Genomic DNA, 18,802 nt, shown 5'->3' with positions numbered 1-18,802 from the left:
AAAAAGGGCTCGTAGCTTGGATGCTGCTAGTGAAGAGATGTAGGATGCCATTTTGGGCCAGTGCTACTGATTATATAGGGAAGGGGCGGGGCATCCCATGTGCACTGGCCAGCAGCCTTTTAGGCGTGATTGCATAGGGCTTCATGGATGACCACACATGAGGTGTGTCCATAGTGACATGTCAAACGAGTCGACCAAAAGAGAACTGACTATTTTACCCAATGTGTTTTTACAATGTATATTTATGCTCATTAGAGTATTGCGTCTTTCCTCTCGCTTCAACTGTATTGAAATCAGTTGCAAGTCGAGCCTTCCGTATGCTGCTCATGAGGAGCTCTATTTGAATGATGCATGGAGCTGCCACCTTTGTAGAGAATTCCAAATCGGTCTCTTATGAGGCTCCATTTCAGTTAGGATGCTGCCATAGAAGACAGCTGCCTATGTAGGCAGAAGGCAGCTCACTAAGTTTCAGAATAGTCCCTCCTCAGTTTTGCTTTAAGGGGATGCTTTAGCGGACATTATTGTAAACTTTCTTCTTCTATGGTTCTTCTACGATTCCTCAAAAAATTCTCCTTTTGTGCCCTACAGAAAAATTGTCTTTATGGAACTTTTTGTCCTTTTTCGAGCCTGTGGTCACTATATGCTTTTGTTGTATGTATAAAAGCAGTGTGAACATTCTGCTAAAATATTTCTCTGTGTTCCAAAAATGAAAAACATTACAAAATTAATGTGTTAATGTGTGCGATTAATTAGAAAAGTTTAAGACATTAATTTTTTGTAATCGCAATTAACACATTTACCTTTAATACATTAATGCCTTTAATTTAGCCACTATTTTTAGATCATGGTGCATTTGACTCACTACTGTACTTGTTTTCCCTGTTGGTTGCACTAAATCAGATACCGTATTGTTAACAGCTTTATCAGATTGTAAAATATTCAGAAAATTGTGTTTCTGTCACGAACGGCGGTGAAGATTCCTCAGTCAACCACCGGAGGTCTCACTCACCTGAATATTAACATTGAACTACACTTCCCAAGTACCCACATGCCTGGACTGATTACCCTACACCTGCCTCATATCACTCAGACTATTTAAGCCTGATGTGTGTGTTCATTCATTGCAAAGTTTTGTTTGCCCCGGCTACATTTCTGAGCATTATTACTTACTCTGTTGATCTACGCGTGTTTGACTCTGCTTTGGATTTACCTTGTACAATTCTCTGCTGCCTGCCTATTACTGTGTTTGCTGCCTGCCCCGATCCTTTGCCTGTTTGACTACATTACTGCCCTGTCTCTGATATTGTTGGTTGCCCTGGTTACTTTACCCATGCCTGTTTGTACTCTGAACATGTTTGTGTTAATAAACCGCACATGGATCCCACTCAGCCTGAGTCAGTGTTACAGAAGACTTTGCCAACTACCGATCCAGCGGTCATCATGCATCTGTCCAGTGAACTCTCTGCCCCAGCTAACCTACTGGCATCTCACCAACAACAACTTTTCCGACTCACCACACTAACGGAAGAGTTCGTGAAATCCGTGCAGATTCTCCATCAGCCCGCACCTGAATCCAATCCCACAACGCCTCAAGCGAGTCAGGTACCAGTCTCAATGCCTCATAGTACAGTGACTGCTAATCCATGTTTAGCCTTTCCAGAAACATTTGATGGCACCCCAATCAAGTGTAAAGGCTTCCTTATGCAATGCTCTATGTTCCTGGTTCAACAGCCCATGTTATATCCGTCTGATGATAGTAAGATATCTCTTGTGTGTTCTCTGCTCACGGGTTAGGCATTGGAATGGGCAACAGCTATATGGGCCAATCAAGGACTACACCACACCACTTTCAATGAATTTGTTCAAAGTCTGAGAGAGGTGTTCGAACAATCTGAGGGAGGAAGGAGTGCTGGTGGGCAACTGCTTGCGCTTCGTCAGGGTAGAAATACTGCAGCTGAATTCACTCTGTCTTTTCGCACTCTTGCTGCACAGACTGTGTGGGTGGAGGACACACTAAAACTGCTGTTTCGTCAAGGATTAAACATTGATGTGCAATCTGAGCTGGCCTGCCATGATGAAGGCAGAAACCTGGACCAATTCATTGACCTCGCTATTCGTACTGACAATCTCATTTGCTCCAGGAGATCAAATCGATTTACCAGTCCTCTCACTCAAACGCATCAACCCAGAGATGTTGCTGAACCCTTGCAGGTTGGTCGAACTCATCTCACCATAAACGAGTGTGAACACTGCACCAGGAACCATTTCTGTTTATATTGCGGCCAAATTGGTCATTTAAGAGCTGAATGTCCGACACGACCCCCTCAAACACACAATCACAGGATAAGTGTGTTGAGTCCCTCTATCCAAACCACTGCTTGTATTGAAGTGCCAATAAAATTAACATTCCTGTCAGATACCATCATCACTAAAGCCTTGTTAGATTCGGGGGCAGCGGGCAACTTTATTGATGAAAATTTAGTCCGACAACATAAGATACCACTAATTCCTTGCGTCTCTCCTTTGGCAGTGGCAGTACTAGATGGGCATAACCTGGGGACCGGCCATATTCTGTACAGCACCACTGACCTCATTCTGCAAATTGGAATTTTACACACTGAAACAACACGCCTCTTCGTCACCCACTCTCCACACCACTCAGTTATCCTCAGATTACCCTGGCTGCAGGATCATAACCCGCAAATTTCATGGCGTGAGAAACAGATCATGCGATGGGATCCCAGCTGCTCGTCCAAGTGTCTCAAACCAAACATCCCTATGTCTGCGAGTACCACTATGGTAACTAATGAGTCCAACATATACCTTCTGAATATGCTGATTTGTTTGAAGCCTTCAGTAAAACCAAAGCCTCGCAACTACCACTGCATTGATCTAGTGACTGCGCCATTGATCTGTTACCTGGTACCTCACCTCCTAGAGGCAGAATCTTTCCCCTGTCAGAACCTGAGGCTAAAGCCATGAAATCCTACATTGAAAAAGAACAGGCCAAGGGTTTCATTCGTCCATCCACTTCACCGGCAGCAGCAGGATTCTTCTTCGTGGGAAAGAAGGATGAGGGCCTTTGTCCTTGTATTGATTATCGTGGTCTAAATGATATAACGGTTAAGTTCAGATATCCCTTACCCCTGGTCCCCACAGCTTTGAAACAACTAAGAACTGCTAAGTTTTACGCTAAGCTTGATCTACGCTGCGCGTACAACCTCATTTGCATTCGAGAGGGGGATGAGTGGAAAACTGCCTTTTCTACCAGCAGCGGGCACTATGAATTTCTCGTTATGCCTTTCGGACTGTCCAATAGTCCATCTGTGTTCCAGTCTTTCATAAATGATGTATTCAGAGACAATGCTTAACCAGGGCTTAATTGTATATATAGATGACATCCTGATTTATTCAGACACCCTGGAGGAACACATCAAGCAGGTCAGGGCAGTTCTGAAGTGTCTCATGGAACACCAATTGTATGCCAAAGCAGTGAAATGTGAATTCCATCAAACTTCAATTTCCTTCCTCGGTTATATCATCAGTCCAGAAGGGGTGTCTATGGACGAGGGCAAGGTATGAGCAGTTCTAAACTGGCCTCAACCCACTACTGTAAAGGAACTACAACGATTCTTAGATTTGCAAATTTTTACAGAAGATTCATTCGAAACTTCAGCACTGTCGCCACTCCACTCACCGCCATGACAAAGGGAGGTAATACCAAGCTTCGCTGGTCTTCTGACGCCATCCAATCCTTTAATGAATTGAAAAGTCACTTCACTTCTGCTCCTATTCTGCATCATCCTGATCCCAACGTACCTTTCGTGGTTGAAGTAGACACATCAAACACTGGTATTGGCGCTATCCTCTTTCAACGCCAAGGTAATCCTCCTAAGCTTTTCCCTTGTGCGTACTACTCACGTAAACTCTCCTCTGCTGAACAGAATTAGGATGTGGGCAATTGTGAACTGTTAGCCATGAAAGCAGCATTCAAAGAATGGCGACACTGGCTGGAGGGGGCCAGACATCCATTTCTGGTATTAACCGATCATCGCAACCTCGAATACTTGTGCTCAGCCAAAAGACTAAACCCAAGACAAGCCAGATGGGCACTATTTTTCACTCATTTTAACTTTTCAATCACTTATCATCCAGGATCAAAGAACATCAAAGCCGACTCACTATCCCGTCAATTTGACTCCACTCCTCAGAATCCCTCTCCAGAACACATCATCTCATCCTCTCTGATCCTAGCTCCAGTCCAGTGGGACATCATGTCCAAAATCTCCCAGGCACATGCACAGAACCCAGTCCCTCCAGAATGTCCGCCAAACCGAACATTTGTGCCACCTACTCTACAAGAAAAGGTAATCCGCTGGGTGCACTCCTCCACAAGCTCTGGCCATCCAGGCATTACTACCACAGTACAATTGTTAAGAAATTGTTCTGGTGGGAGACATTACAGGCAGACACCAGTACATTCATGAACGCTTGTCACACCTGCGCCACAGCAAAAAACCCCAGACAACTACCGGCAGGATTGCTACAACCTCTACCCATTCCACAACGACCTTGGTCCCACATCGCCATTGATTTTGTCACTGATCTACCCATCTCCCAAGGTAACACCACCATATTAACTGTCATTGATTGTTTTTCTAAGGCATGTCGACTAATACCCCTGTCTAAGCTTCCATCAGATTTTGAAACCGCAGAACATCTTTTCCATTATGTGTTCTGCTACTATGGTCTTCCTGAAGACATTGTCTCTGACCGGGGCCCTCAGTTTACATCAAGGGTTTGGACAGCTTTCTTTCGACTACTTAATGTCAATATAAGTCTCACTTCAGGTTATCACCCCCAGTCTAATGGCCAGATGGAATGTCTGAATCAACTCACCAAATTCCTTCGCATGTACTGTCAACAGAATCAAGCCGATTGGAGCCGCTTTCTTCCCTGGGCAGAATATGCACAGAACTCGATCCTCAAACCCTCCACAAAACCGACACCTTTTCAATGTGTTCTGGGGTTTCAACCCACTCTATTTCCATGGTCTGGTGAACCGTCTGATGTACCTGCTGTTAACGACTGGTTTCAGCATAGTGAGGCTGTTTGGGATTAAGCTCATGTCCATCTATAGCGTGCCATCAACAGGGGAAAGGAACAAGCGGACCGCCATCGTCGTCCCAGTCCCAACTATGTTCCAGGGTGTGGCTTTCAACCCGGGACCTTCATCTCCATCTACCTTGCAAGAAGCTCAGTCCCAGGTATGTGGGTCCATTCAAAATCCTAAAACAAATCAATCCTGTGTCATATCGCCTCCAATTACCTGCTAATTATAATATTTCTCCCACTTTTCATGTCTCTCTGCTGAAACCTGCCAGTGGTCTGAGAGTGGAGGAGGAAGGCGGTGACGCAGGCCCCTAACCCATGATCGTGGATGGCGAGGAGGCATTCCTAGTACGAGATCTGCTAGATTCCAGACGTTGGGAAAGCCAGATCCAATATCTGGTAGATTGGGAGGGGTACAGCCCAGAGGAGAGGTCCTGGGTCAAGGCGGATGATATCCTCGACCCCAATCTCATCACAGAATTTCATAGGACTCACCCGGAGAAACCGGCCCCTCGACCTCGAGGAAGACCATGACGTCAGATGTGCTCTCGCATCAGGAGCCGCTTGTGGGGGGGGGTCTGTCACGAACGCTGGTGAAGATTCCTCAATCAACCACCGGAGGTCTCACTCACCTGAATATTAACATTGAACTACACTTCCCAAGTGCCCACATGCCTGGACTGACTATCCTACACCTGCCTCATATCACTCTGACTATGTAAGCCCGATGTGTGTGTTCATTCATTGCAAAGTCTTGTTTGCCCCGGCTACATTTCTGAGCATTATTACTTACTCTGTTGATCTACCCGTGTTTGACTCTGCTTTGGATTTACCTTGTACGATTTTCTGCTGCCTGCCTATTACTGTGTTTGCCTGGACTATCTCTATTGCTGTTTTGCTGCCTGCCCCGATCCTTTGCCTATTTGACTACATTACTGCCCTGTCTCTGATATTGTTGGTTGCCCTGGTTACTTTACCCATGCCTGTTTGTACTCTGAACTTATTTGTGTTAATAAACCGCACATGGATCCCACTCAGCCTGAGTCAGTGTTACAGCTTGTAACCAAGACTTTTTCTGATGCAAAGACTTGAGTTTCTTTTCATTTAAAGCTTGCTTAAACACAACTTTTCAAAGTTTCAAAGGACTTTATTACTTCTACACAGATTCATTACACTGACGCACACACCACATACACACACCGCAGTGTTTCAGTGTCAGTGATAAAGTGATAGGGAAAGGAACTCTTAATGCTATTTGATGTACAAAACAAGCCTAGATGGAACTTGTGACAGATATTAAGTATTTTTTAGCCTAAGGCACATTTTAATAACCACAGAAACACGGCAAGTCTTAACTCTCACCAAAACGCAGAATGAGACGTTTCTGTCTGCAAGCACTTTTCATGACGAATTCAAAGTGTCATGAACGCAGCTTCATGATTGCTGTAGCAAAGTGGATAGCCACAGTCTGCCAGCTGATTAGTATTGTGAAGGATGAGTTTAAGAGATTTAATGACCATTGCAATAAATGTGCAACCTATGTGGGGACTAGTTCTTTCAATTATTCAAACTACCACTTAGAACTGGGAAACGTTTAATGTTACTTGAATGTTAATGTTACTATTTTAGTGCATTTCTATCTTTATGCTGTCGAAGACTTTGTTTGGAAAATGTTAATAAAGCATTATATTGTTACATATTGTTTTGTTTTCTTTCCTAACAAGTAAATAAATACATTTTGACAGGAAAATAATATATTTAGAGTCAAATGTAAGAAATTTCAGCACGTTCAAAATCTGCAATTAATCTCAATTAACTACGAAAAATTATGTGATTAATATTTTTAATTGACTGACGGCATCAAGAATTATACGTGTTTTTTCTTTATTTTTTGTGGATTTTCTCTGCAGGTGTGGTAGTCAGCGTCTTTACTTGCTGAGCTACCCAGGCCCCCAATTATACATGTTTTTAATAATATGAGGCAGAGTAAATCATGACAGAATTAGCATTTTGGGGTAAGCAAACCCATTTACAGCAACAACAAAAAAAAGAGAAAGAAAGAAAATAGGGATAGAGAAGCTTGTTGTAGCAGACGTTCAGAAGGGCCTCAGGATGCTCTCTTGATGGAAACAAGCATATGGAGGAGACAAGCTGATTATGATGGTGGATGAATCAGGGAGTCTGTGTAAGTCTGTCTCCTCTAAATGAAGCTGGGCATCTCTCCTATTAGACTTCCCATTGCGTTCACAGCAGTGACATCAACAATTTGATTGTTTTTTCAAGGACTTGATTTTGTACTGAGTATTATTTAATGTGTTTCATTTAACTATCAATAATATCACATTTGATATTTGGGTTGATACATCTTCATAGTAGTGTTCTGACTTACTAAATCCACCAGTGGTACAAAATAAAACATTAAAGCTTTTCAATTTTACAACGCTCCTAAATGGCACATGAGGAAAATGTATTACAAAGGGTGTTAAAAATTCATGGAAACATCATGCATCAATTTGTATGAATCCTTTTCAGGAAAACCCTCTATGCAAGAGCAGTGATGAAATTCACATGAGGAGTCCAGACGGGGATGGAAACACCCCCAAACATGATGGTGGGACCTGCAGAATGCACATTAAATAAAAACAACAGATGTTTTCCATTCAACTCCCTTTTCCTACTAAAAAAAAAAGAAATCCAACTGGTCTTAGCTAGTTTAAGCTGGTCTCCCAGCCTGATCAGCTGAAATGTGCCAACAGACAAGTCTAACTAGGCCAGGAGACCAGCTAAGGCTGTTTTAAGCTGATTTTTAGCAGGGTTATAACTGAAACAAAGAAACTTGCATTGTTTGCTTAGATAAAGCAGTAGATCAAAGGCTCTTTTTCTGATCTGGTTTGTGTGAAATGTTCAAGGGCTACTACAGTTGTGCGATTAGGTGGTAATTGTAATAAGGTTTGGAGCTCAATAAGAATAGCAATTATAGTGTTGGGAGGATCTGCCTTGCTCGCAGTTAAATTGCTTTTTCAGTGTCAATTCAGGGGGTGGGGGTGTTCTTGGAGGGATGAAGAGGGCAGAATTATTTAGCCTTATAGGTATCAAAAGAACAGAGCAATTTAGAAGAGAACAAAGGCAAAATTTCAGCAGATAAAAAGACGATGGGAGTAAAGATCAATCTACACATCGAAATTACTCCTGTGAGTGTCATGAACTTTAACAGAGGCAGGTAAAAGACCATGATAAGTCTGCCTGAACAATGTTTGTCTCTGTTGTGTGGTTAATAGTCAATGCTAAATTATTGGAAAGGGAACACAAAGGTAGCTCTAACCAAGATCATCATCATACCATCTGTGACTGAATCTTCTGGAAACATTCATCCCATAGTTCCCTAAGCTCAGAAAACAATACAGAGAGAGAAGGAGAGAGGAGGGGGGGAAAAGAGGAGCAAAAATCGAATCTTAATCTTAAACAAGCCTATGGTGTTTCGCTGGTCTTAGCTGGTCTCCAGTTGGTTTATGCTTCTGTTGAACATGCTTGAGAATTTTGAACATGTACCCTAAATTCGACCCCATTCTGCCAAATTACTGACATGTGCCATTTCCCATTAGACATTTCTGCATCAATTCAGACGTGTTTACCTTTGCTTGTGGTGCTACTGATTGCACGTTGCGTGAGCAACCTCCAAAACACAGGTTCTGTTTCCATGAATACCCGGAAGTAATTGCATTCATCCAATGGTGAGCTCGATTCTGTAGTTGCTTTTTCGCTCTAAGATTAAATTTTTATAATTTGATAATTACATTTCACTGATGGTTAGGTTTAGGGTTGAGGTTTTTAGGAAGTATGGTTAATAAAATAAGCATTTCTGTTGACTGTATTACATCATTTTACAACTAAAAATACAACTCGCTTTTAGCACCACCTTGTGGACATTTCACCTTAACAACACTTCCAGCTTCAGCCACTGGGGGCAGTGTTTCAAATTTCAATAAGCACAGACTGATTTCTTTTTTTCTGAAGAGACAATGTGATTTTCAGTCTTAATTGTATCATCCTATCCAAAGACTAGCATTACCCTTGCAAAAAGTACTGTGGTGGTACTTCTGGTGCTGCAATGGTATCAAATGGTAATACCATAGTATACTACATGGACGAAAGTATGAGGAAAACCCCTTCTAATGAACAGGTTTGATTATTTCAGCTACATCCATTACTAGCAGGTGGATAGAATCAAGCATACATTCATGCAATCTACGAAGACAACATTTTTTAGCATTGGGCTTGTCTTTCCAGATCTAAACCCCACTGAACACTTTTGGGATGAATTGGGACACTGATATTCCTAAACCATGGTATTTACATGGTACTTTAAGCATACAATGGAATTACCATGGTACATTTCCAAAAATGTGGCAATACTATGGTAACATGTCTGAAAAAAGCAAGTACTGCATTTCTACCAAATAACAGTTAAACATATTCTACCATAAGGCACACAGCAGATGTCTCCTAAAAACAATCTGGGCTGTTCAGCTCCTGTCTCTCTAACGAAATAAACAAAGAAAAACATGACATGCAGTGTCAGATTCGCTTTCCATCACATTAAATAACAAAATCACAGCCAGTCAGAACCTTTTTAATGTTCAATATAGAACTATGCGAAGCAAGATTTTGGACCCATGGAATTTCACAGTGGGTGGAGCTAACCTGGGTGACGCAACAAAAATAGAAACCATTCAACCAACAAAATTGTCTTGTCACGCATGTCTATTGGGACACATAAAAAATCTGAAAATCTCATTCACATTTGTGCATATTCAAACTTCTCTGAATGCAAATGTGGTAAGTTTAAATATGCATAAGCGTAAATGAGATTTGAATGCTAGGTGCAAGAGGGCAAGCTGTACGGTGAATAATGACTTAAATTAATGTCTATTCCTACACAAAGCTATCGTATGGCTATAAAATACATGAAATATAGCAGATGAGTCACATGGACTGCTTTTTATGGTGCTTTTATTGCACTTTTTTGGAGATTGAAAGCCCAAATAACAATTCACTTTTACTGTGTGGAAAAGAGCAGTGGGAACATTCTGAAAAACATCACCTTTTGTGTTCCACAGAAGACAGAAGTCATGCAGGTTTTGAACAACATGAGAATGAGTAAATAATGACTGAATATTCATTTTTGAGTAAACTATTTCTTTAAGGTCTGTTAAATCAAGGTAAACAAAAGCTCAAAAAACTTCTTAATCGATATGTCCAGAAGCAAACACACCTGCCCACCCCAGCTTTATTATGTCAAGATCATCCATTATCCAAAACTCAGATCAAGACCCTTATAAGGTCAGAGTGGTTGTCTCATTTTTGCTCAGTCAATATTTCATATTTTCATTCATGCCAACTGAATCAAATATGACAGGCTGCTATCCACTGCCTCTCTTTAGACGTCCATTGGAAACCCTGCCGACTGAGAGACACAGACTGGCACATCTAAGAATAAACTGCAGATAAGCAGTGTCCTCCATCCCTACCAACCAAAGAGTCCCCTTGGGCCAGGATTAACTCAGTCTGACAGGTGACGGTAACTATTAGAAACAAACTAATCAACATCGATGGCACTTTTACTTGACCAATCCCCACTCTGAGCCATCACCTATCTGCCCTCTGTGAACCTCAGGTGGCAATTTTTCCACTGGGTGGCTCAATTAGTTTCCCCTTATCATAGCATGGAGGCCAGGACTTGGTGAACTGTTAAATTAAATTTGCCCCCTAAGCTATTAGTAGAATTCCCTGACACAGTGCTTAAGTGGTCTCTAATTCCCTTTCCTTGTTAATGTGCGGTTACTCTGGGGTTTGACACTTACTAAGGTGGGAGCTCTGAGGGACGCATCTGATCTGAGAAGGCAGTCATACTTTGTGTCTTCAAGTCTTTGAAACTTTGAAAAGTTGTGTTTAAGCAAGCTTTAAATTAAAAGAAACTTAAAGTCTTTGCATCAGAAAAAGTCTTGGTTACAAACACAATTTTCTGAATGTTTTAGTGTCTGATTAAGCTGTTAACAATACGGTATCTGATTTAGTGCAACCAACAGGGAAAACAAGTACAGTAGTGAGTAAAATGCACCATGATCTAAAAATAGTGGCTAAATTAAAGGCATAGTTCAACCAAAATAAAAATTCTGTCATCATTTACTCATCCTCATCTTTCTTCATTGTAACACAAGGAGATTTTAGGCAATATGTTCACACTGCTCTTTACCATACAATGAAAGTGAATGGAGACGCAAAAATGCACCATGAAATTATAAAAAAAAGTAGTCCATATGACTTGTGGAATTTTTACAAGTTTTATAATAGATTTGTTTGATAAACACACCAAAATTAATTTTTTAAGAAGTCACTATTCAAATAGCTCTCAGATCTCATTCGCATTTCTCCTCATTCAAACTTAGCACGTCACAATCGGTTACAAGACACTTGACATACAATTCTGCATAGCATCATTGACATCAAACCTGATGCTCCATATTTGAATATACAAAAACGTAAATGAAAAATGAAAGTTATGGCGAATGGGAAGATTTTCAGTGAATAACCACTAATATTACAAGCTATTGACTTGGAATATAGCATTCGAGTCCTATGGACTACTTTCGTGTGTGATTTTGTCCTTTTTGGTCACTATATGCTTTCATCGTATGGAAAAAAGCAGCATAAACATTCTTCAAAACATATTTTTTTCCATGGAAGACAGATAGTCATACTGTATGGGTTTGAAATTACATGAGGGTAAGTAAATTAGTTTTTACTGTTTTTACTGTCCTTTTAAAGAATAAATGCATTAACTGCATGCAAAATATCTGAGAGTGTGCATGAAGGTTCATAATGTTACAGGTGTTGAAATCTCACCTCTGCTAAGGAGCTGTAGGTTGCGTACTTCCTCTCTGACCTGCAACTGTAGGACCTGTTGCAGCACTTCCTGTCTCAGAGTCTCCTGTACGATTCCCATCCTCTCCAGCTTCTCCCCATTCAACCGTAACAGAGCACGACCTGAAAGAGAGAGAGAGAGAGAGAGAGAGAGAGAGAGAGAGAGAGAGAGAGAGAGAGAGAGAGACAGAGAGAGAGAGAGAAAGAGAGAGGGAGGGTGAATGGGTCTGAATGAGAGTAAAAAAAGGCAATGCTGGCATTCTAAAATAGAGAGGGAATAGAAAAGGGATTATATCCGGAGGAAATTTGATCAATAGTATGAAATTAGTTTAAGTTAGTTAAAATCCTCCCAGCAGCCATCAAATTAATGTCACAAGTAAAGTCTTGCCAACAAAACAGGCCTGCCCAAGAAAATATCTTTCAGATTACCTGTTGCATTTCTTTTAGCTTTAAGGACATGAAACTCAATGACACATTTAATAAGACTTTACTCTTGTGACGTTTTAGCTCTGTTCCGAAACATAGTGAGTGGCCTCACTTGACAGTTTTTCAAGGTATCATAGGCATGCTCTCAACGCTAATGCTGTTCCAAAAGGTAGGCAGCAATATTATGCCACTTCAAGATATTGTTAAAGAAATTTTAAATATAAATAAAGATATTTACCCTTACAAAAATCGAGAGTTCTGGCAAACTTACCGCAAATTCGCCACTCATTATTTTCACATGCATATGAGCTTTGCGCAAACTCTTTATTGTCACCAAGGGTTTGCTGCAAGTTCACCACTACCGGTGAAGAGTTGCAAACCTCTGGCAAACATTTTGAATCGCAAGCTCATTTGCATGTAAAAATAATACGTGGGAAATTTGCGGCATGTTTGTCAGAAATGTTTGTCAGAAAGAGATTTTTTTGTAAGGGTAATTATAAACTGATTGAGAATTATGAACATAAATGACTATTTTACCAAATATTTTTAATTTTTTATGCTTTTACATTTTTTATAAGAGTATCTTGCCATTAGCTTAGCAACATGCTAATGTCAAATTATATAAAATCAAGTAGTATCTCTCAAAATACTGTCTGCGTCTTAGGGGCCGGTCAAACCGAACACACTTTTGTGTCTGTCTGCACTGTTTGTTTTTTTAAATATTCTATGTAAACATGCGCTAAGCAGGTGTTTTTGACTGTTGCGTTGTGACTCGCTGTTTTTTCAGCATCAAGTGCAGAGGCACAGCATTTTTTAGATGTTGTGTCAAGTTAAAAGAATTTTAACTTTTAAAAACGCGTCTCGAGACACCTGTGCTGTTACGTTCCTTGCACAGCATCTATTTTTTTTTAGCACAAAAACATGTGAACGTTCCCTTACATCAAGAGTGCTATTTTGTGCTGTGTCAGTTTCCTGCCTATTCAAAAGGTTAGGTGCATAAATCATTTCATTCTCTCATACTATATAATCATTCATTTTCTCATTCTCACCTGGCAAGTAAATGGACACTCCCTCAAAAGAGCACCACACATACAGTTTATGTAATAATCGTCTATTTTAGGAAACGTTAATAAATGTGTTCCAATTCCGCACATATTGTTTTGTGTAATGATTACTGATGAAGTTGTGTTATGTAAGGCCTTTGTGTGACCTTGGATGAGCTTAGTGATTTGTGTGGTCTGTGCCCAGAAACACTGGCACTGGACAGCTTTTCCCCTCAGCAAACAAAACATAATGACCTTAATGACAGCTGGCTGTGGCCGTTTCACTGGTGAAAAATCGGAACTGGAGGGACGTGAGAGTTTGTGTGTGTGTGTTTACTTAGCTATAGTTTGAGGACAAAATTGTCTGAAGAAAATATGACAAAACCCTTTTTTGGAAAAAAACAATTCATAAAAAAATTCAATAATGTTTTTATACATTTTAATAGGGTTAAGGTTTGGGAAAGAGGGGTTGGATAGTGCCAGTACTTTTTTTACAGATCTGTCAGGGATGTGGCTGAACTTCATGGTCTGTCCCTCGAGAAATGCGACTACCTGGCATTTAATTACTTTTTCATAAGTGAGATTACTGGAGGTTACTGAACCTTTTGTAAGCCTTGGACATGCTAAAATCACTCATCTGATTCAGTGGTTAGAGGCAGAACAGTTGACTACAGTTGTCTTTCCTGTTTTGAGGTATTTCCAATTAAAACCGAAAGCTGGTATGGGACATATTGAAGGGCTTGTCCTTTTTTTAACTAGCCAAATTAGCCAATAGCCTTTAGTTTATATCACAGTCTAGCAAAAATAAAACACCATTGACAGCTTTTACGATAGATGACACTTTCAAAATAAAAAAATTAAACCTGGGCTGTCTTTCTTAAAAGCATCGCAAGCTTATGTTGATCGTAGAGACCCTTTGCGCCAATGGTTTCTACGTTCTACTTAGGCTTACGATGCTTTTGGGAAACACAGCCCTGTTCTCGCAGAATCACATTACTATCCCTAAATTTTTTCAAAATGCTTTTAAGTGCCTCATTGTACATATCGTGACAGTTTCTTGGTGAAATATTCACTAGAGGCGCTACAACAACAACTTTTATTCACTTGCACAGATTATCAATTCATAAACACTTTTTGCCCAGTTCCTCGCAAAATGCTATTTTATGACGTCTGAACACTTTTACTATAATGCATGACCTACACTGATCAGCCACAACATTAAAACATCGATTATCTCATTATAATGGCACCTGTCAAGGGGTGGGATATATTAGGCAGCAAGTGAGTTCAAGTCAGTTCTTGAATTTCATGTGTTGGAAGCAGGAAAATGGGCAAGCGTAAGGATCTGAACGACTCTAACATGGGCCAAATTGTGATGGCTAGATGACTGGGTCAGAGCATCTCCAAAACGGCAGGTCTTGTGGGGTGTTCCCGGTATGCAGTGGTTAGTACCTGCCAAAAGTAGTCCAAGGAAGGACAACCGGTGAACCGGCGACAGGGTCATGGGTGCCCAAGGCTCATTGATGCACGTGGGGAGTGAAGGCTAGCCCATCTGGTCCGATCCCACAGAAGAGCTACTGTAGCACAAATTGCTGAAAAACTTAATGCTGGCCATGATAGAAAGGTGTCAGAACACGTTGCCGCAGACCAGTCAGAGTGCCCATGCTGACCCCTGTCCACCACCAAAAGCGCCTACAATGGGCACGTGAGCGTCAGAACTGGTCCATGGAGCAATGAAAGAAGGTGGCCTGGTCTGATAAATCAAATTTTCGTTTAGATCATGTGGATGGCCGGGTGTGTGTGCGTCGTTTACCTGGGGAAGAGATGGTAGCAGGATGCACTAAAGGAAGAAGGAAGGCCGGCGGAGGCAGTGTGATGCTCTGGGCAATGTTCTGCTGGGAAACCTTGGGTCCTGGCATTCATGTGGTTGTTAATTTGACACGTACCACCTACCTCAATATTGTTGCAAAACCATGTACACCCTTTCATGGCAGCGGTATTACCTGATGGTAGTGGCCTCTTTCAGCAGAACAATGTGCCCTGCCACACTGCAAAAAATTGTTCAGGAATGGTTTGAGGAACATGACAAAGAGTTCAAGGTGTTGACTTTGAAGGTGGAGAGGGCCAGCATTTTTTCTCCTATTTACCAAGGGGCTGGATTACAAATCCGCACTCTAACAATGTTCACCCGCTTACTCAATTTCCTCATTATTGAGGGTAATCTATGCATGACTAATGCAATGTGATTTTATGACCTATATTAACATATTTATTTAACAATATTTATAAAAACTAATATAATTATTTTGTAACTTGCATTTTAACTAAAACATGCCGTTCACATGTACAAATTCATGTTCAATTGACAAGCAATATACTTCAAACTTACATTCTCAAGAAAATGTATTTGTGTTGTCTACATTTGCAACACACAAACACACCTATTAGTTAAAATCTAAATATTATCATCAATAACAATACTGGATACAAGAACATAACATTTCAGTGAATTAATACAAAACATTTCAGCACCAGAACACACACGTACGGACCGAACAGTCCTGTGCATCAGAGAACATTCTCAATATTCGCAAGACTTTCCAACAATCAACATGCATTTCTTTAAAGTTTCTCCCTCTGATAAGAACTTTTTCGTTTTTCGCAAGCATGAGCGTAATAGCATTAGACTTTGGTGATTCTCGCGCTGTCACGGATTTCATAAAAAGTTTTGATGCATTTTACCCTTGTATTTTATTTACCTTTACATCTGTGAGGAGAGCAGCTCTGATGTACGTATCTCTCATACTGTACGTCTCTTTGATCACTTTTTGTGAATCAAATTGAATTCTTCAAAGACAGATTTCGTATCCAGGCAAACAAAAGACATAGGTTCCCGCTGTGCACATTAACAATAGCGTGCACTAGCTCACTGACAAGCTGAGGTAAAATTTAGCTCAATTTACCATATAAATGATGAACAATTGTTAGATGTTGCATGCTAGAATCCTACAGTGATCAGCAGGTCTGCTAAGAAAAAGTGACCTCTTCTGGTCAATAGTTGTAATAACATCATCGCATGAATGCAATTTTTACATAAGCCCTTTTTCAAAGAACTAAAATCAATCCTCAGTCTTGTCCGATGGGCCATATTCAACGATACAGCGGGTCGCCAGTTGCCCAACTCCGATCTATGGGATGTGCTGGACCAACAAGTCTGATCCATGGAGGCCCCACCTTGCAACTTACAAGACTACTGCTAACGTCTGCTAACGTCTTGGTGCAAGATACCACATGACACCTTCAGCGGTCTTGTGGAGTCCATGTCTCGACGGGTCAGAGCTGTTTTGGTGGCACGAGGGGGACCTACACGATATTGGCAGGTGGTTTTAATGTTGTGGCTGATCAGTGGACAAGGCAATATAGTTTAACATGCATTGCATTACATACAGTAACCAACTACATTTACTTATTCAAGTGCAATCAAATTGTGTGATAACTCAACCAGGTACGAGTCCTGCAGAGCCAACACATGAGCCGAAAGTGTCATAGAAGCATCACAAAATGACGTGGTTGCTCAGCAATTGTGTTTTTCATCTCACATTTACTTTTTATGAAACTATTAGTTAGGTTTATGTTTAAGGCTTAAAAACAACAGGCTCGGGGGCCTGGGTAGCTCAGTGGTAAAATACGCTGGCTACCACCCCTGGGGTTCGCTAGTTCAAATCCCAGGGCATGCTGAGTGACTCCAGCCAGGTCTCCTAAGCAACCAAATTGGCCCAGTTGCTAGGGAGGGTAGAGTCACATGGGGTAACCTCCTCATGGTTGCTATAATGTGGGTCGTTCTCGGTGGGGCACGTGGTGAGTTGAGCACGGATGCTGCGGTGGATGGCGTGAAGACCACGAGGACTTAAAAAGCACACTGGGAATTGGGCATTTCAAATTGGGTGAAAAAGGGGAAAAATAAAAAAAATCAACAGGCTCTATTTTCATGACCACGCTAGGCGCTGTGCAATGTGTAACAACCGTGCTCAACATTTTATCGAATTTTCGTGACAACGTTAATTCTAAGCGCAATTTTCATGTCAGCGCAAGTGGGCGTGGGTAGGAGTGTTTGCGCTATCTGTGGGTGTATGCTAGCAAACTGTGGGTGTATTTTATGTTAATGAAGTGGCGCAAAGCGCACTTTTCTAATTTCCTGAGAAATAGGTCATTGCGCTAAGATGTTTTAAAACACGTCTGTTCCTGCATTTGCAGTTTGGAGAGTCCACCAGCAGATGGTAATAAAGTTCTTGTCCAAACTCTAAATATACTGTGGAACATTAAATTATGTCACTTGATCAATATGATTAATAATATTTATATTCTCGATAATTTAACAGAGTGTAAATCCAACTCCTGACAAGAAACACATTAAAAGGATCGTCTCACTGTTATAGAAATATGCCTGACATTCAACATGGACACAGTAATTTCATATTTCTATTCTTCTAATTCACTGCATACAGTCCATTTACACTACCAACTTCTTATGAATGTGCAGTCTTTGTTTAAATCGCTGGTGCTTGACAGGGAATGGACTATATAACAGGATGCAGACAGTGCCAGAGAAGAACCTCAGAATTAAAATGCACCTGACTCAGCCCATTAGTGCTTTGTGTGCAGTTTTGCTAAACCCACTTGTGCCTAGACTTAGCACATGCTTGCACGCATTCATGAGCATCCTCCTAAACCAGAAAATGACAAATAGGACACCCCTACAGTCTTGTGGACTTCACTGACATGCGCGAGCGAAAGTCACAACAAGACCGCAAGCTTGTTGCATATTGTTTGCATTTGCATGTAAGTGTTAGCATGTTAGCTTGTGATACATTATTACTAAACTTAAAGGTGCACTCAGTAACTTTCTTCTGTGTCCTCTTGGACTTATACTGACTCCTAGCAGCTTGGATGCAGCATCATTTAAAATCAATAGTTTTCTGTCACCAACAACCATGCCACGATCCAAATCACTGAGATCACATTTTTTCCCCATTCTGATGGTTGATGTGAACATTAACTGAAGCTCCTGACCTGTATCTGCATGATTTTATGCACTGCACTGCTGCCACATGATTGGCTGATTAGATAATCACACGGATGATTGTTTGTGCCAGATGGGCTAGTTTGAGTATTTCTGTAACTGCTGATCTCCTGGGATTTTCACACTCAACATTCTCTAGAATTTACTCCGAATGGTGCCAAAAACAAAAAACATCCAGTGAGTGGCAGTTCTGTGGATGGAAATGCCTTGTTGATGAGAG

General features: G+C 41.0%; 1 protein-coding gene across 2 annotated transcripts in view; it reads right to left on the bottom strand.

Moving 5' to 3' along the window:
• LOC127420490 (sterile alpha motif domain-containing protein 10-like) overlaps nt 1-18,802 on the bottom strand; it is a 119,053-nt gene that overhangs the window by 11,051 nt on the left and 89,200 nt on the right. For both annotated transcript variants that reach the window (XM_051662825.1, XM_051662824.1), the window contains exon 4: nt 12,016-12,156. In XM_051662825.1, the coding sequence (XP_051518785.1) occupies nt 12,016-12,156 (141 nt within the window). The remainder of the gene's footprint in view (nt 1-12,015; nt 12,157-18,802) is intronic.

Source organism: Myxocyprinus asiaticus, chromosome 29 (assembly GCF_019703515.2).
Source record: "Myxocyprinus asiaticus isolate MX2 ecotype Aquarium Trade chromosome 29, UBuf_Myxa_2, whole genome shotgun sequence".
NCBI classification, from domain to species: domain Eukaryota; kingdom Metazoa; phylum Chordata; class Actinopteri; order Cypriniformes; family Catostomidae; genus Myxocyprinus; species Myxocyprinus asiaticus.
This window is presented reverse-complemented; position numbering and strand designations above follow the sequence as displayed.